Below are 13906 nucleotides of genomic sequence, written 5' to 3'. Positions count from 1 at the left end.
CCTCATGGATATTTTTGGCAATTATATGATTGCTGTGAGTAGCCAGTTCTGAGCAGCCTGCTGCAGTGGAGCTCACAGCCAGCTCTGGTGGGCATACATGGTGACTGTGGCACAGTGAGCACTGCACGAGCTGCAAAAGCACTGGCCAAGCAATGCAGCCTGCAGAGTATTTTGTTGGGTTAAGAGAGGAAGCAGTGAGCAGCTGGAAGTCCTTCTGCACACAGCACACCCACAAGCATCTCTAGTTCATGGAGGTGATCCCAGGATATGTCCTGCCAGACCAGCTCTGGAGGGGCAGAGCTGCCTGCCCTGGCTATGCCAGCTACCAAATGGAGCAGCAGCAAAACTGTGCCAGTTTGCAGAGTTCCTCAAGACACAAAAGCCTGACTGACACCTGCAGTGTGCAAACACGGGCACCAGCCACACATTTCAAGAGGTACAAGGAGGCCGAGCAATGTCTCAGCTCCTAGGCCTTATCCAGGAGCCAAAATGGGGAGTTTTGCTGTTGACCTGACCACTACTGCAGCTACAGAAGAAGTTAAATGCACTACTACTAGCACAACGGGGTTTTTTTGTTGGGTTTGCTTTCAGAAGAAATGAACCTCTCTCTAAATATAGTCTATTCTCTCTTTCACCATCTACAGCCCCTCTTTCCCACCTGGCCTTGAACATTTCCAGGGAAGAGACATCTACAACCCCCCGGGCAACCTGTTCCAGAGTCTCAACACCCTTGTACTGAAGAACTTCTTCCTAAGATCCAGTCTAAATCTTCAAACCATTCCCCTTTGTCCTCTTGCCAGACACCCTTCTGAAAAGTCCCTTGGCAGCCTTCCTGTAGGATCCCTTCAGGTATTGGAAGGCAGCTCTAAAGTCCCCCCAGAGTCTTCTCCAGGGGCTGAATGCCAGCTCCCTCGGCCTATCCTCATAGCAGAGGTGCTCCAGCCCTTGGATCAACCTTGTGGCCTTCTCCTCTGGACTCACTCCAACATCTCTGTGACCTTCTTATGGTGAGGACACCAGAACTGGACGCAGTATTGAGGTGGGGTCTCAGCAGAGCAGAGGGGAAGAATCACCTCTCCTGACCTGCTGGCCACAGCTATATATTGATATAAAAAAGACAGATGTACAACTGTGGTTTGCAGACAAATGATCAGTGGAACCCTTCAAAAGAGAACCCTTGCAAGAGAAGCAAGACTTTTAGTGTTTAGCTTCACTTCACTGTATTTGGGTTGTATCTCCAGCAAAATTTGGGGAACTTGGGGGTAGCAGTCATGAAGGAAAGGTATCATTAAAAAGGTTCAGATAAAAATAAAGGGAATAAAGCCAACAATGATCAGCAAAATCATAGATTCAGGACTATACTGTTGACCTGAGACAGCCCTGCTAATCCCTTTTGTAAATGCTGAGCAGTTCACCAGCTATCAAGGAACAGCTGGATTTTCCCTGCAAATACATTGTCAAAAGGAGACTTGAGAAAAGAGGGAGAAGCCAAGAAAATGCTTATGTTGGTTTGCAAGATGCTATACCACTTCAGACAGCACATCCTCTGAGCTTCCACCACGCTCCCTGCCTTAAACAAGAATTCTAGCTATGGGATTGAGCGTTTGGTTGATGTGACATTCAGCAGACACACCTAAGCAATCAGGATGAGTGCTAACTGAGGTGATTACAGAGAAAAGACACATCCCCTCAAAGCCTGCTTTCTACCAGTTCATATGGGAAGGGCAGGAAGTGCCCACTATCATTTCCTAACCTTCAGCAGATCAGTGCTCCCTTCCTGCTTGGCATCACCTGCAAACTTACTGAGGGTGCCCCAATCCCTTCATCCAGATCATTGATAAAGATTGAAGAGAACTGTCTCCAGCACTGAGCCCTAGGGAACAACACTTGTGACTGGCTGCCAACTGGATTTAAGTGCAATCCCCACCACTTTTGGGCCCAGCCATCAACCAGTTTTTTACCCATTGAAGTGTCCACCCATCCAAGCCATGAGCAGCCAGTTTGTCTGGAGGGACAGGGTGTCAAATACTTTATTAAAGTCCAGGTAGACAACCCACAGCCTTACCCTCATCTACTAAGCAAGGTCAGCTTGCCATAAGCAAGGTTTTGTACAACCCACGTGCAGAGGACACAACTCCACTAAGGCTGCACAGCACTTGGCCACCTGCAAACTACACAGCCTGCACTTCACCTTTTGTCCAGACCGAAAGAACAAACAGAGCAGGAAGTTTTACAAGGTGCTACATGCTGAGGGTCTGCATCCAGTTCCAATTACCCAGCCTGTCAGTGTGCAAGAGCATGCAGCTCACACACCCACAGTCTGGCCTGGATGTGGCTGCTGCACAGCTTTTGCCTGGAAGGATCCTGATTTACTTCCAGGGAATTCCCTCCCCAGATCTATAATCTGTTGTGGGAAGCACGTGGAAGTATTACAACCCACCTCCTGAATCACCAGAGATGAGGAGCAGTGCAAACCTGAGCGGTGAAACCTGAATGTAAGCACGTGTCCTGCCCAGTATTCCCTGCTCCTGAGTGGAAAAAAATGTCTTTTTCCATCTGTTTTAAACTCAAAGCGTCACTTACAGCCTGTCAAAGAAATGACTTGGATGGAATTAATCCACTAGAAATTACTTTTGCATTCTCCTCATCGCAAAACTGAACCAGCCCTGCAGATTCAGCTGGGATCTGGGAACCAGGCATCCTGGCCCAGCCTTGATGCAGAGCTCTGGCTCCCAGTTCAAGTTTGAGCTGCCACATGTTTGCGGTGGTGAGGTCCAGACATGCTTCTAACACGGTGGCAATTTGTTTTCCTCAATTGCATGAGCAGTGCAGCTCCCAGGCAGTGCAGACCTACTGCAGCTCCTCAGGAGTGACAGACTCAGTTGGTGAAATCTGTTATACTGGGACCAAAATGCATGAGATTTAAAAACAAGGGTGGTGGCATCCGTTGCTTTAGGAAAGCAAGCCCAGAGGAATCAGAAAACCAGGCAGAAAAGCAGGGGATCCATGTCTGCACAGGCTGGTGTGCAACGTTTTAGTCTCAGCCTCCCACAAACAAAACAAAACAAGGCAAAAATAAAAGAAAAATTAGGCCCTGATCCCTAAGCTGCTTCATGTGGGCACATAGTAACATCTGCAGAGAGCAAGGGGCTTGTTCTGCAGGCCACAGGTTGACCCTCACCATGAGCCAACATTAACGGAGGAACTTGGACATTAAGCTCTGTTTTTATTTGGAATGCCAAATGCAGCTTTCATCTTTTTCTAGATAGAACCTTTTGTCAGAACACAGCACAAAGTACAAGTCTATTTATATAACGTATGAGCAAAAAATATTAATTAATAGATACAGAAGACGTATTTTAAAACTGGCATTTATTTTGCTCCCCCTCCTTCCATAAACAGCTCCTAAATGAACAGGCCAAACACACAGCACCACTAACATCCAGTTCCCTTCTCTGCAAGGAAATTTAAACGTGACCTCAGGAGACTGGCATCTAACACTGAAATTTTGCTTTTTGGTTTACCATATTTCTGACCCTTTCGTCGCAAAGCAGTTGCCTGATCTCCCCCATGGACATCCAGAAAATACACCTCAAACCAGAAAATACACCTCAAACCCCACGCGCAGCTCGAGCCACCCCACACCCGAGGAGGGCCAGAAGCAAGCCAGCTCTCTGCAGGCTAGCTGCTTTCCTGCCAAAGCACCCTGCCTCGTGAGCTAACGTCACCCAGTTCCAGGTTTGTGTCGTATTCCTCCTCAGCACATCACACACGTGTCACCTACCCCTTGCCTTGGATCAAACAGCAAGCTTGGGGGGTGCTTTTCACTGTTTGTTATTAATATGTCCAAGGCACAATTGCACTAAATCCAGCTGGTTTATGTCTTTAATTTCAGCTATGTTGTAGCATGCATTATCTAGACTGCAAAACCACTACTCTGTCAAGAGGAGACATTTATAATACTGCGGTCAAGTGCCCGATCAGGAACAAAAAGGTATGACCTAGCTTTACCTCCCCCTCAAAACACCATCTTGAGCCTTTTTCCAATCTCTTGTCCTCATCACAAAATAAGAATTCAGTTTCATTTGTCGAAGGATTTTGGTGAAGACTACTGGAAGGGAACAAATCTGAATCTCAGCTGAGGAGCTGGTGCAAACGGAAAACCAGAAAGAGAGAAAACAAAGCAGTTTGGAGTTCGGTTTGTGTGACATGAAAGGGCACATCATAGGACACTGAATGAGGAGAAAACACCTCAAATCAAGACAATTTCATGTTGACGTGAAAAAGAAATAGCTAAAAATATTGTCTGATTGCTATTAATAACCTCAAGAATATTCTTTAGCAGCACACTGCTAGTGACCACTTCCAATCCAATTCTGATCCAAAGCTATCTATCAGTGGACAAAGCAAAACCATGAAAATTCTTGGGGTGGATTGAAGATTTCTGGATTTCAGTGAATGAAATGTAATTCTGCTGGTGTTTTTGCCTGCATGAATCCAAATCTGTCAAAATTACTTCTCACTTAACTGCAATTAAGAAACCAGCAAGCTTTTAGCCCAGACCTGAGTATCCCAGCCAAAGAGGGGAAAGCCTTCCAGCCTTTTATCCTCTTGTGGGTCCAGCCCTTACCAGTCTTCAATGAGAGAGAATGGAGGTCTCAAGATGCCATTTCTTACATGAACATCACCACCACCATGGCAGAGCAAGGAGGTGTCCACCAGCACCCTCGCTGAACAACATGGGCAGCTCTAAGCCACCCCTGCCTGGTCCTCCAGCCTGCAGTGGCCAGTCAGCACACCTGTACTGGGTATACTGGGACATGCTCATCCCCTTCACCAGGCAAGCTACACTGGGGAGAGATTACAGAACAAAGAAGAAGGGTACAGCACACCAGGCTTCCTCACATCTGACAGTTTTTCTCCTCCCCTCTTTTCTGATTTTCCAAGAATGAGGAAGATGTTTTTCATGCTTTTCTGTATCTATAGCTCATAAAACATGAAGAAAGCCACCCAACATACATATATATGTGTCACTTTTTAATCTGATCAGATGCTGCAAGCAGCAGGATGCAAAAATAGATAATGAAAACAACAACAAAGCCACTGCAGTTCTGAAACGTGCAGTTATCTGCTCCTTCCCTACTCCCCCATCCTTGAGTACCTATTTTTATATGCAAGAAAAAGGAACCCAATAATAAGGTGCACATTTCAGACATGGATGCAATCACGCCTGCCTGCATCCAGTGCTCCAATCCCAGCATGTCTGGAAAATGGTTGAAGTGGAACAACATGGTCAAACACTTTGGCCGGTGGTTCACATCACCCACGACCACTCCAGATCCTCTGAACTTTGGCCAGTTGTCTCCCTCTGTTAATCTTTGAGCTGCTCAGGGAGATGTTACTGTGTTATCAAAAATTCAGACTCTAGTCTGGGGCTCGGACCGTAGAGCCTATAAGCTCTGAATAATAATAAAAGTGCAGTGCCAGTGCACCTCCTGCATTTTGGATTGGATTTTCAAGTGTAAGGAGAATTTCTCCTCCTCAGATCTGAGCTCACAGGCAGACTTGAGCAGTGATGGCTAGATATGGGTATGGAGTTGGTAGGTACCATGCAGAGGTGCCCACCTGGCCTTGCTGCACTCCTGTCCCTGTGAAAGAGCACGGTGCTGCATTAGAGCAATGCGTCTGTTTTCCACCTCAGCCAGCAAGCCCAGAGTCCCTGCTGAAGCAGGCAAAACACCATCCTGGTGGTGGCCATGGCCACCCTTGAAACCATTTCTTCACAAGCCTGTCCCACAACACAAAGGACTCACCCCTAGCCTAATCACTGCAACTAGAGGAAAAGAAAAGTGTGAGTAAAGGTATAGATTGCCTGCTGCAGGATGGCAGTTTGGGAGGTTGCTACTGCTACGGAGTAGTAATCAGAGGACACAACTGAGCAGGTAAACATAACTCCAGGCAGAAGCAGAGCAGCAAGGTAACTGAAGAGCAGACCTGTATGCCTCAGCTTTAATAATGCCAGCAAATCTGTAACCAGAAATCTTTTAATTCTGCTGTATTTGATAGATTACAAATCCTCTCCTCAAAACTCCTAAAAGCAGCTTACAGTTCAGACAAATAACTATTTTGCAGCGGATGACAAGAGACCTAAGAACGGAAATGATGGAATAATAGCTCTGTAAGTAACATGGATTTCTTGAATAAAAGAGACAGAAAAGAAGAAATCCATACGATTCCATGAGCAGTTTACAGCTGGAAATCCTCTGAGACCTGCTTAGGTTCACAGTGGATTTTTTTTTAAAGGCAGAAAGCATACTTTGTAAGAAAATCACTAAAAATCTCCAGGAGTAAAGTGTCTTAGGAAACAAAACATACCCCCAGCTCCAGATTACTTTCCTTTTCAAAATGAACAAACGTCTTCTCTGTGCTCCAAGCTGAGACAAAGAATTCAACTAAACCCCAAAAACATAGCAGTATTGCAATTAACATCCCCCCCCTCGGCCCCGCCTCAAATGGTTGCCCTGCCTGGAGCAGGGCCATAGGGGAACAGTTCTTTTCCCCTCCGTTATCACCGAGACGCACTGCTCGGCCATGTAGACGTGAGCGGAGTGCTTTTGTTTTTCTCAAGGAGAGAGCTCGCCAGCTTTTCATTTCAGTTTGCACCTCTACTGCCCCACGAGCACCACTCTGTCCCACACCTCCCCAGTGCCAGCAGCCCCAGCTGCCCACTGGAGAAGCGAGGGCAGAGACTCCCTGCTCCTTTGGAAAACAAGTCACGTGCGAGCCGAGTTCATTTTAGGCTATTCTACAGGAGCCACCATCCAGCACCACCATGCAGAGCATCGCTGCTCCGGGCAGACGCAGGCCCAGCGCTGAAAGAGCACAGCAGAGCACTGTAGGAGCTCCCAGCCAGGGGCCGGCACTGTCCCTGTAAGACAGCCTCCTGCACGTACACAGCCGCTGCCCCAGCAGCAAACAAAGCTGCAGAGAGCCTGCGCACAGCAGCTCCGTTCATGCCATCGCTGCACAGGTAGCGACTGCGGGGAAAACAACCAAACCACCGCCACAAACAGGCGGATGATGATCGCGATAAATAACAACCGAGTCATGCACTTGGATGGAGCTGCATGCGGCGGGCGGGTGGACGGGCTGGCTGGCAACACAGCGGTGCAGCAGAAGCCCCAGAGAGGTCAAGTTCACTCCGGTACCTTCTCACTTAGTACCTTCAGAAGTTCAAGTGCTTGGGTGGGTCGCACCCCGCAACCCCTCCACATGCTTCCCCTCCCAGAGCCCAGCGCCTGGCTGCAACCAGAGGCTGCATCTGCTGGGGCTGCGATGGGGGAGGCGGGCGGATCGCTGCCTGCGGTTTATAAATAAATGCTTGGGAGGGGTGGTGGGGGGGTGGAAATTAGTGCCATGCAAAGAGAAGTCTGAGTGGCGATGATGGTGTTGAGATCTGCGGAAAAAGCCGCCGTCGGTGAGCGCCGAGCAGAGGGAGCGATGAGGGTGGATGGTTTAGAAGTGCAGTGAGTACTAAGGAGATGGTGTACGCGTGGCAGTGTTTATGTGAGAGATCAAAACAGAGCCAAGCCCATCCAGGGGAAAAAAATGGCGACTATCGGGATGGAGGAAACTAAGAGACTGGATTAGTTATTATTTTTAATAAATGTATGCACTGCACATAAGCTAAACAGACTGGAAAAGCTGCCAATTCATTCTGAAAAAGCGGTGCGTCTATTACCTGTTATTCTGGGATTTTCTGGCCATGGTGCCTGCCTTTGTTTTCTTTCTGGAATAGTCACTATCGAAGGGTAACACTGATGCATAGCCATGTTCTGCTTCTAGGGACAAAGTCAGCATTAGTGGCAATATATTTTTTCCATGCATTTTTTTCCTCCTTTGCAGGAACGCTAGGGTAAAGAACAGAATTTTTTCCGGTTGATTTGTTTGGATTTTATTCTGGCATCTCTTAAAAGAAGCGAGACCAAAAATATAGCACAACTTGATAAACCAAAAAAAAAAAAAAAAAAAAAGGAAAAAAGGGCCGAAATTAGGAGGATTATTTGAGTGCACATTAAAAACGAGGCGGATCATGCAAACCCTTGTCACGCTGCACTGGGGGAGGGGGGAAGGGGGGGGGCACTGCCATACAATTAGCGACTGCCACACACAGAGGAGTGTGAGGTACCCTGAGCGTTGCCACACACACACGCCATCCCCAGCCACAGCTTGGGAGAAAAAAGTAACCCATTATGGGGCATTTCTTATCAAAAACAGGCCAAGAGACGAGCACTGTTCCTCCCCCAGCGCGGTGCCTCTGGAAAAGGCCGGGTGAACCCCGCACTGCCCGGGCAGGTAGGTGAGGGGCTCAGGGCTGGTCCCCTCCGGCCCAGCCTGGGCCGCCCGCCGCTGCCGCTGCCGCCGCCTCCACACAACAAAGGCCGAGAGCGGCTGGGAGCGCCTGCGGGTGACTGAGTGACTGCCCGCCTGCGCCCAGTACCTCGGTCTCTTCTTTCCAAGTACTCGGCCGCTTCCAGGAGAATTAACAGAGAGTTCAATTCCATGGCTGCCTGTGCAGAGCAGAGCAGAGCCGAGCCCTGAGCCCCCCGTCGCCCCGCGTCGCGCACCGCGCCGACTTCACGCGCGGGGGACTTCCAAGCCCCCGGTTATAAGGCACCTCTCTCTCAACCTACATTTGACACACAGACGACGGGCAGCCGGCCCCACCAATAAAGCACCTCGTTTGGGCGCGAGGGCGGGATGCAGAGAGGTAGCCGAGCCAATCGACAGCCAGAGCACACCCCGCGCACCCCCCTTTTCTTCTGGCTGGGGCAGGGAATGTTGACAGATCCGCATCGCCGCCTCCGATTGGCTGGCCACTATAGTAACAATTTAGAAGCCGAAGCTTAGCAACAGCACGTGGTGGCCCGGCCCCCACGCTCGCTGATTGGCAAGATTCTTTCATGTTAAACAGGGAGCGGTCGCCGATTGGTGGGCCGCGCGGTATGCAAATGACGGCGGGGAAGGGACCAATGGGGTAGGAAGCGCGTGCAGGGCGGCAGGGGGCGGGGCAACACGGAGGTGGGAGCCAATGGGCGGGCGAAGGTGCGGCGTTGCCGTGAGGAAGAGGCAGGCGGAGGGGCGGAGCGGCTCGGAGCTCAGCCCCCACACGCTGCCGTGTGGGACACGCTACCGTGTCCAGCCCCGCAGCGGCCAGTGCCGCCGGTACCGAACTTAACAGCAAACCGCGAGCTAGCGAACCGGGAAATAAAGAAGACCAAACCAACAGAAAAGGAAAAAGGCGGGGAGGGGGGAGTGGAGGAGCCCTAGAGCCAGGCCTTGGGAGCACTGACTCCAAGGGAGAAAAGCGACTTCCGCCATAACCGCGCCTCCTCAGGGCGGCTGCAGGCGCCGGCCCAAGCGCACTGCTGCATCCCTGCCCGGCCTGGTGGGTCCCCGGGCGCTGCACCTCCCTCCTCTGTCATTACCGGCCCGGGTCAGACCTCCAACCCCTGCGGCCTCCCCCTCGCTGGGAACGGATGGCTGCAGCAGCTCCCTCCTGGAGCACGGCACCCGGGACCACCCGCTAATGCTGCTGGGCCAGACGGGCGGACGCTGAGGCGCGACGAGGTCCCACCTCTACGGGGCGGACCGCACATGCGCAGGCCCGCGCAGGGGGGGGCGTTGAGCCGGCTTGGCCTGCGGCTGGCGAGGGTGCAGGGTCCCGATTCTGCGGAAACGAAAGTGGCGGCGGGGTAGCGGCGGCGGGGCGGTTGTGGCACGGCAGCGCCGCCCCTCGCTCCCTCCATGCGGGAGCTGCCTGGAGCAGGGCTTGCGCCGCAGCGTCGGGCAGTTTGCTCCGAAGTAGGAGCACGTTGCTCTGTGCAGGCCGTGGGGAGGGAGGCGGTGCTCGGGGTCTTTGCTAGCTCGAGGGGAGCAGGGCAGCAATGACTTCTCAAACATCATAGACTGTTTTTTGTTGGAAAACAGGTTTAAGATCATCCAGTCCAACTCTTCTCTCTACCCAGTCTGGTGCCAAAACCACGTCCTTAAGGACCGCCTGTGTCCCTGTCTTAAACACCTCCAGGGATGGTGACTCGAGGACCTCCGTGGTGAGCCTGTTTCAATGCCTGACCACACTTCTAGCAAAAAAATTTCTCCTCATACCCAGCCTAAACCTCCCTTGCTGCAACTTGCGCCCAATTTTTCTTATCCTCTTACTTCATCCTTTGGAGAAGAGACCAACCCTAACCTGCCTCCAACTTTCTTTCAAGAAGTTGTACAGAGTGAGAAAGTCTCCCCTCAGCCTCCTTCAAACTAAACACCCCCAGTTCCCTCATCTGTTCCTCACCAGACCTGTTCTCCAGACCCTTCACCACCTTTGTTGCCATTCTCTGGACCCACTTCAGTCTCCCTTGTACTGAGGGCCACAAAACTGAACCCAGTCCTCAAAGTGTGGCTTTGACAGCACCCAGAGTGCTTGACATGCATCAAGGGAAAAAAAACAACCTCCTCCCCGGACGTCAGCAAATCTCCATGCTCATGGGCATCACTGGACCAGAGTCCTTGTGCATCTTACAGCAAGAAAGGGGCTCCTGGGGGTGTGGCCACTGTGGCATTTCTCACCACCACCAGAATGTGAGGAGTTTCTTAAAGCTAGCTGACATTTCGAGCAGATTTCAATTCTGTTTCTTCTTGCCATCAGGGCTAGAATCGGAAGAATGTTGGCATATGACTACAACCAAAGGAAAAGCCTCCTGCTCTCATCGTGTGAGGTATGGCAACAAAATGAAACTGAATGAAAGGAACGATACAAATGGGATGCCAGAGATGCTGTTAAAATGCACTGGCACAGACCTCCATGTGCCCTTACAGCACACAGGCGAGACAGAGAGACAGCAATGTTGTAAAGACAGACACAGAGGTTTAGAAGTATTACTGAACTCTATACAATAGTCCAACCTGATGGGGAAAAAAAAAAAAAAGGAGCAGTGGAAAGCCCTCAGAAATGCAGTCAGTTACTGCCAGCTTTCCAACCCCTGCCAACAAATTCAGCTGCCTTTCGTCATCTGGATACACAGAAACCATCTACCAGAATAGCCTGGCTCCTGGCACTCAGGCTGAACAGGAAGGAGCTCAGCACCTTTCCTGTCCACACCATCCTATTTGCTCTGCTAACTTTGCATCCTTATCTCAGATAGCTGCTGCACAGCTGTTGCCTGAAACTGGTTGGTTTTTAACACCAGCAAGCCATTTTAAAACAGGCACATTTGAAGCTGTGCTGTGATCACACAATGGCATATCTTCGGGCCAAAAGTGCTGAAGTCTGTAATCAGTCCCTGCAGAGCAGCACTCGGGCACATGAGTGGTCCCATTGATTTTAATTGAACTGCTTGAGTAAGAGCTGTTCAGCATAAGGAAGGCAGCAGAATATTGTCCTGTGGCAGAAGACTATAGACTCATAGAATCATTTAGCTTGAAAAAGACCTTATGATCATCAAGTCCAACCATTCTCTAACTCTGCCAAGGCTGGTGCTAAAACATGTTCCTCAGCGTCACATCTCTGCCTTCATCCAACACCTCCAGGGATGGGGATTCAGCCACTTCCCTGGGCAGTCTGTTCCAGTCTTTGAGAGCCCTTTCAGAGAAGAAGTTTCTTCTAATACCCAATCTAAACCTCCCCTGGTGCAATTTGAGGCCATTTCATCTTGTCCTATCACTTGTTACTAGGGACAAGAAACCAATACCTACCTTTCTCCAGTCTTTTTTCAGGTAGTTGTCTCCAGAATTATGTCAGCTACTGTTTCCTTTAACAAGGATAATAACAATTGAGATTAAAATAAGGATTATGCTTTACTCTTTTTACCAGATCGTGGTAAAACTACATATACATTACACCTGATAGTTTATTAGTCTGTATCTTGTTGCCTCAGGTACACAAGTGGGTGGTGGCTCTTGAACATTGCTCACACACAGATTACACTGGTCCAAAGGTAAGACAAAATACAATGCTTTGAAGAAATCATAGAATGCTAGGTTGGAAGGGACCTCAAGGAATCAAGAAAGCAGCCTTGTGATTGTAATTTTCTATCTGCTTGGGAAAAGGTTGACTCCTGGAATCACAAGGAGAGAGATTTTGCTACATGGATTGCAAGGGTGAAAAAATTGCCATTAACATTTTCCACTTGCTGCTTGAACTGTTGAACTTCTGCTGCAGGTGGGTGAGACAGTGCAGTTCTCACTGCAAACCCATGGAAATTTGTGGAGGTTGTGCTGTGGACTTAACTGGAAGTCGGTTTAGACACTTCTTGGACGTTGCTTTCTGTTACGAAATAAGCTGAAACCATCTTTGCATGCGCCTGTGTTGTCCACACAGAAACAAAGTTCCCTTTGCCTGACCGTCTGTGTAGGCCTGGGAGTAAAGAAAGACACTTACAGATCAGGCAGCACTATTCTCTGCTGTGGCCACAGTGATCTAGCAGCACCTGAGATTTTCAGAGCACCTGTGTTGCTTTGGAGATGTGCCTGAATGTATCTTCAACTGTTCTGTACACATGCTGTGGAATCCATCCTTCTCAGCAGGCTTTTAAAATACCTGGAATGAATTGTTCTGAGTCTGTTTTGATCTGTGCCAGTGATCCACGATTAGCTTTGGTGGTGGCAGCGTGGGTTCAGAGGTGTAAAACGGGTGTGAGAGAAGATCATCCAAATTACTTCTAAGAACTGAAGGTCAGGCTCTAAGATACATGTGCTCAGAGGCTTTGCAGATTTGCATCTCTAAATAGCTTTTTTTCCATTTCTACCAGCAAGCAGCAGGAACAGCTGATTGCTAAAGAAACAGCTGGCCTTCAGTGATAAGAGGGTCACTGTCACTTCATGGTGAAGTTTGAAAAAACTTATATTTAGAAGCAGAAGGGAGAGCCATCAGCAGCCACACCCCAAAACCTGAACTGTTTGTGGTTTCTCCACTGCCTGCACTTTTGTGATTGGAGTGGTAATATTTACGTTCTCCGATGTTATGACGCCTTGCTGTTCCAAACCCTGTCCTGTGGCATGACATGGCATGTGAGATCAGTGACATCAGGAGTGCTGACTGCCCTCAGCTGTGAGGAGGGCAGTGCACTGCAGCTGAGGATCCATAATTCAGGCAGCTTCATTCACTATTCCCCATGTACAGCCCTAAAGAAATAATTAGGCCTTCCATGCTTTTCACTCTTGGCAGCTACTGCATGTTTCTTCCACCTTTTTTAATCCCTTGCTGTGTCTTATCCCTATGTCCAGAAATAGCCTCTTTCACTGTCCCATGGAGCCCCTCCCCCTGTTTCCCTGGCTGTTGCAAGGCTTCAGTAATTAGTAAAGAGTTAATTGTCTTCCCACACAGAAGGGGATCTGCTCTCCGAGCTGGCACTGACAAGTTTCAGCATCTCAAATCCCCTTTAATTTCTCATCTCACCTGTTATTCAGGTCACTAACTCTGTTTCCTAGATGCAGGAACCCAAACACCTGAAAGCTGAATAAAAAGAAGTTTCAGAAGTAACAATTTTGGCAATGCCCAAGCCCAAGTGAGACACTTCGACTATTTCTACCCAACCAAAAAAACAGTAGGGCCAAAAACCATTCTCCATCTCTGATCTCAAATGGTAGATGACACTGTAGCCACCTGGTCCTGCATCTCCTCTGGGCTGCTACTGCTGCACATGTGGCTTTTAGTCATCCCTTTGTGTGTAGTTTACAGGTTGGGGTGGGAGTGCCTGAAGATGTGTGACAGCCCACCAGAGAGCTGCTGTCAGAGCTTACAGCTGAGGTTATGTGCCATGAAGGTATGTGGGGTTGCTGCCTCAGTGTTTGAAGGACTGTGTAGTGTAGGGGACTAATGTCTATGAAATCTCATCCAGTGTGCCTTCTG

At 49.4% G+C, this 13906-nt stretch overlaps 1 protein-coding gene across 2 annotated transcripts in view; it reads right to left on the bottom strand.

Moving 5' to 3' along the window:
* Positions 1–8596, bottom strand: part of MXD4 (MAX dimerization protein 4) — a 38640-nt gene extending 30044 nt beyond the window's left edge. Inside the window, exons 1-2 of one of the 2 annotated variants that reach the window (XM_054391547.1) lie at positions 8501–8596; positions 7742–7910 (exon numbers count right to left, since the gene is read on the bottom strand). In XM_054391547.1, coding sequence (XP_054247522.1) covers positions 7742–7910; positions 8501–8564 — 233 coding nt within the window. In that variant the 5' untranslated portion in view covers positions 8565–8596. The remainder of the gene's footprint in view (positions 1–7741; positions 7911–8500) is intronic. The other variant, XM_054391548.1, reaches the window with a different exon arrangement.
* Between the last annotated feature and the right edge of the window lie 5310 nt (positions 8597–13906).

The sequence above is a fragment of the Indicator indicator genome, chromosome 23 (genome assembly GCF_027791375.1).
Source record: "Indicator indicator isolate 239-I01 chromosome 23, UM_Iind_1.1, whole genome shotgun sequence".
NCBI classification, from domain to species: domain Eukaryota; kingdom Metazoa; phylum Chordata; class Aves; order Piciformes; family Indicatoridae; genus Indicator; species Indicator indicator.
This window is presented reverse-complemented; position numbering and strand designations above follow the sequence as displayed.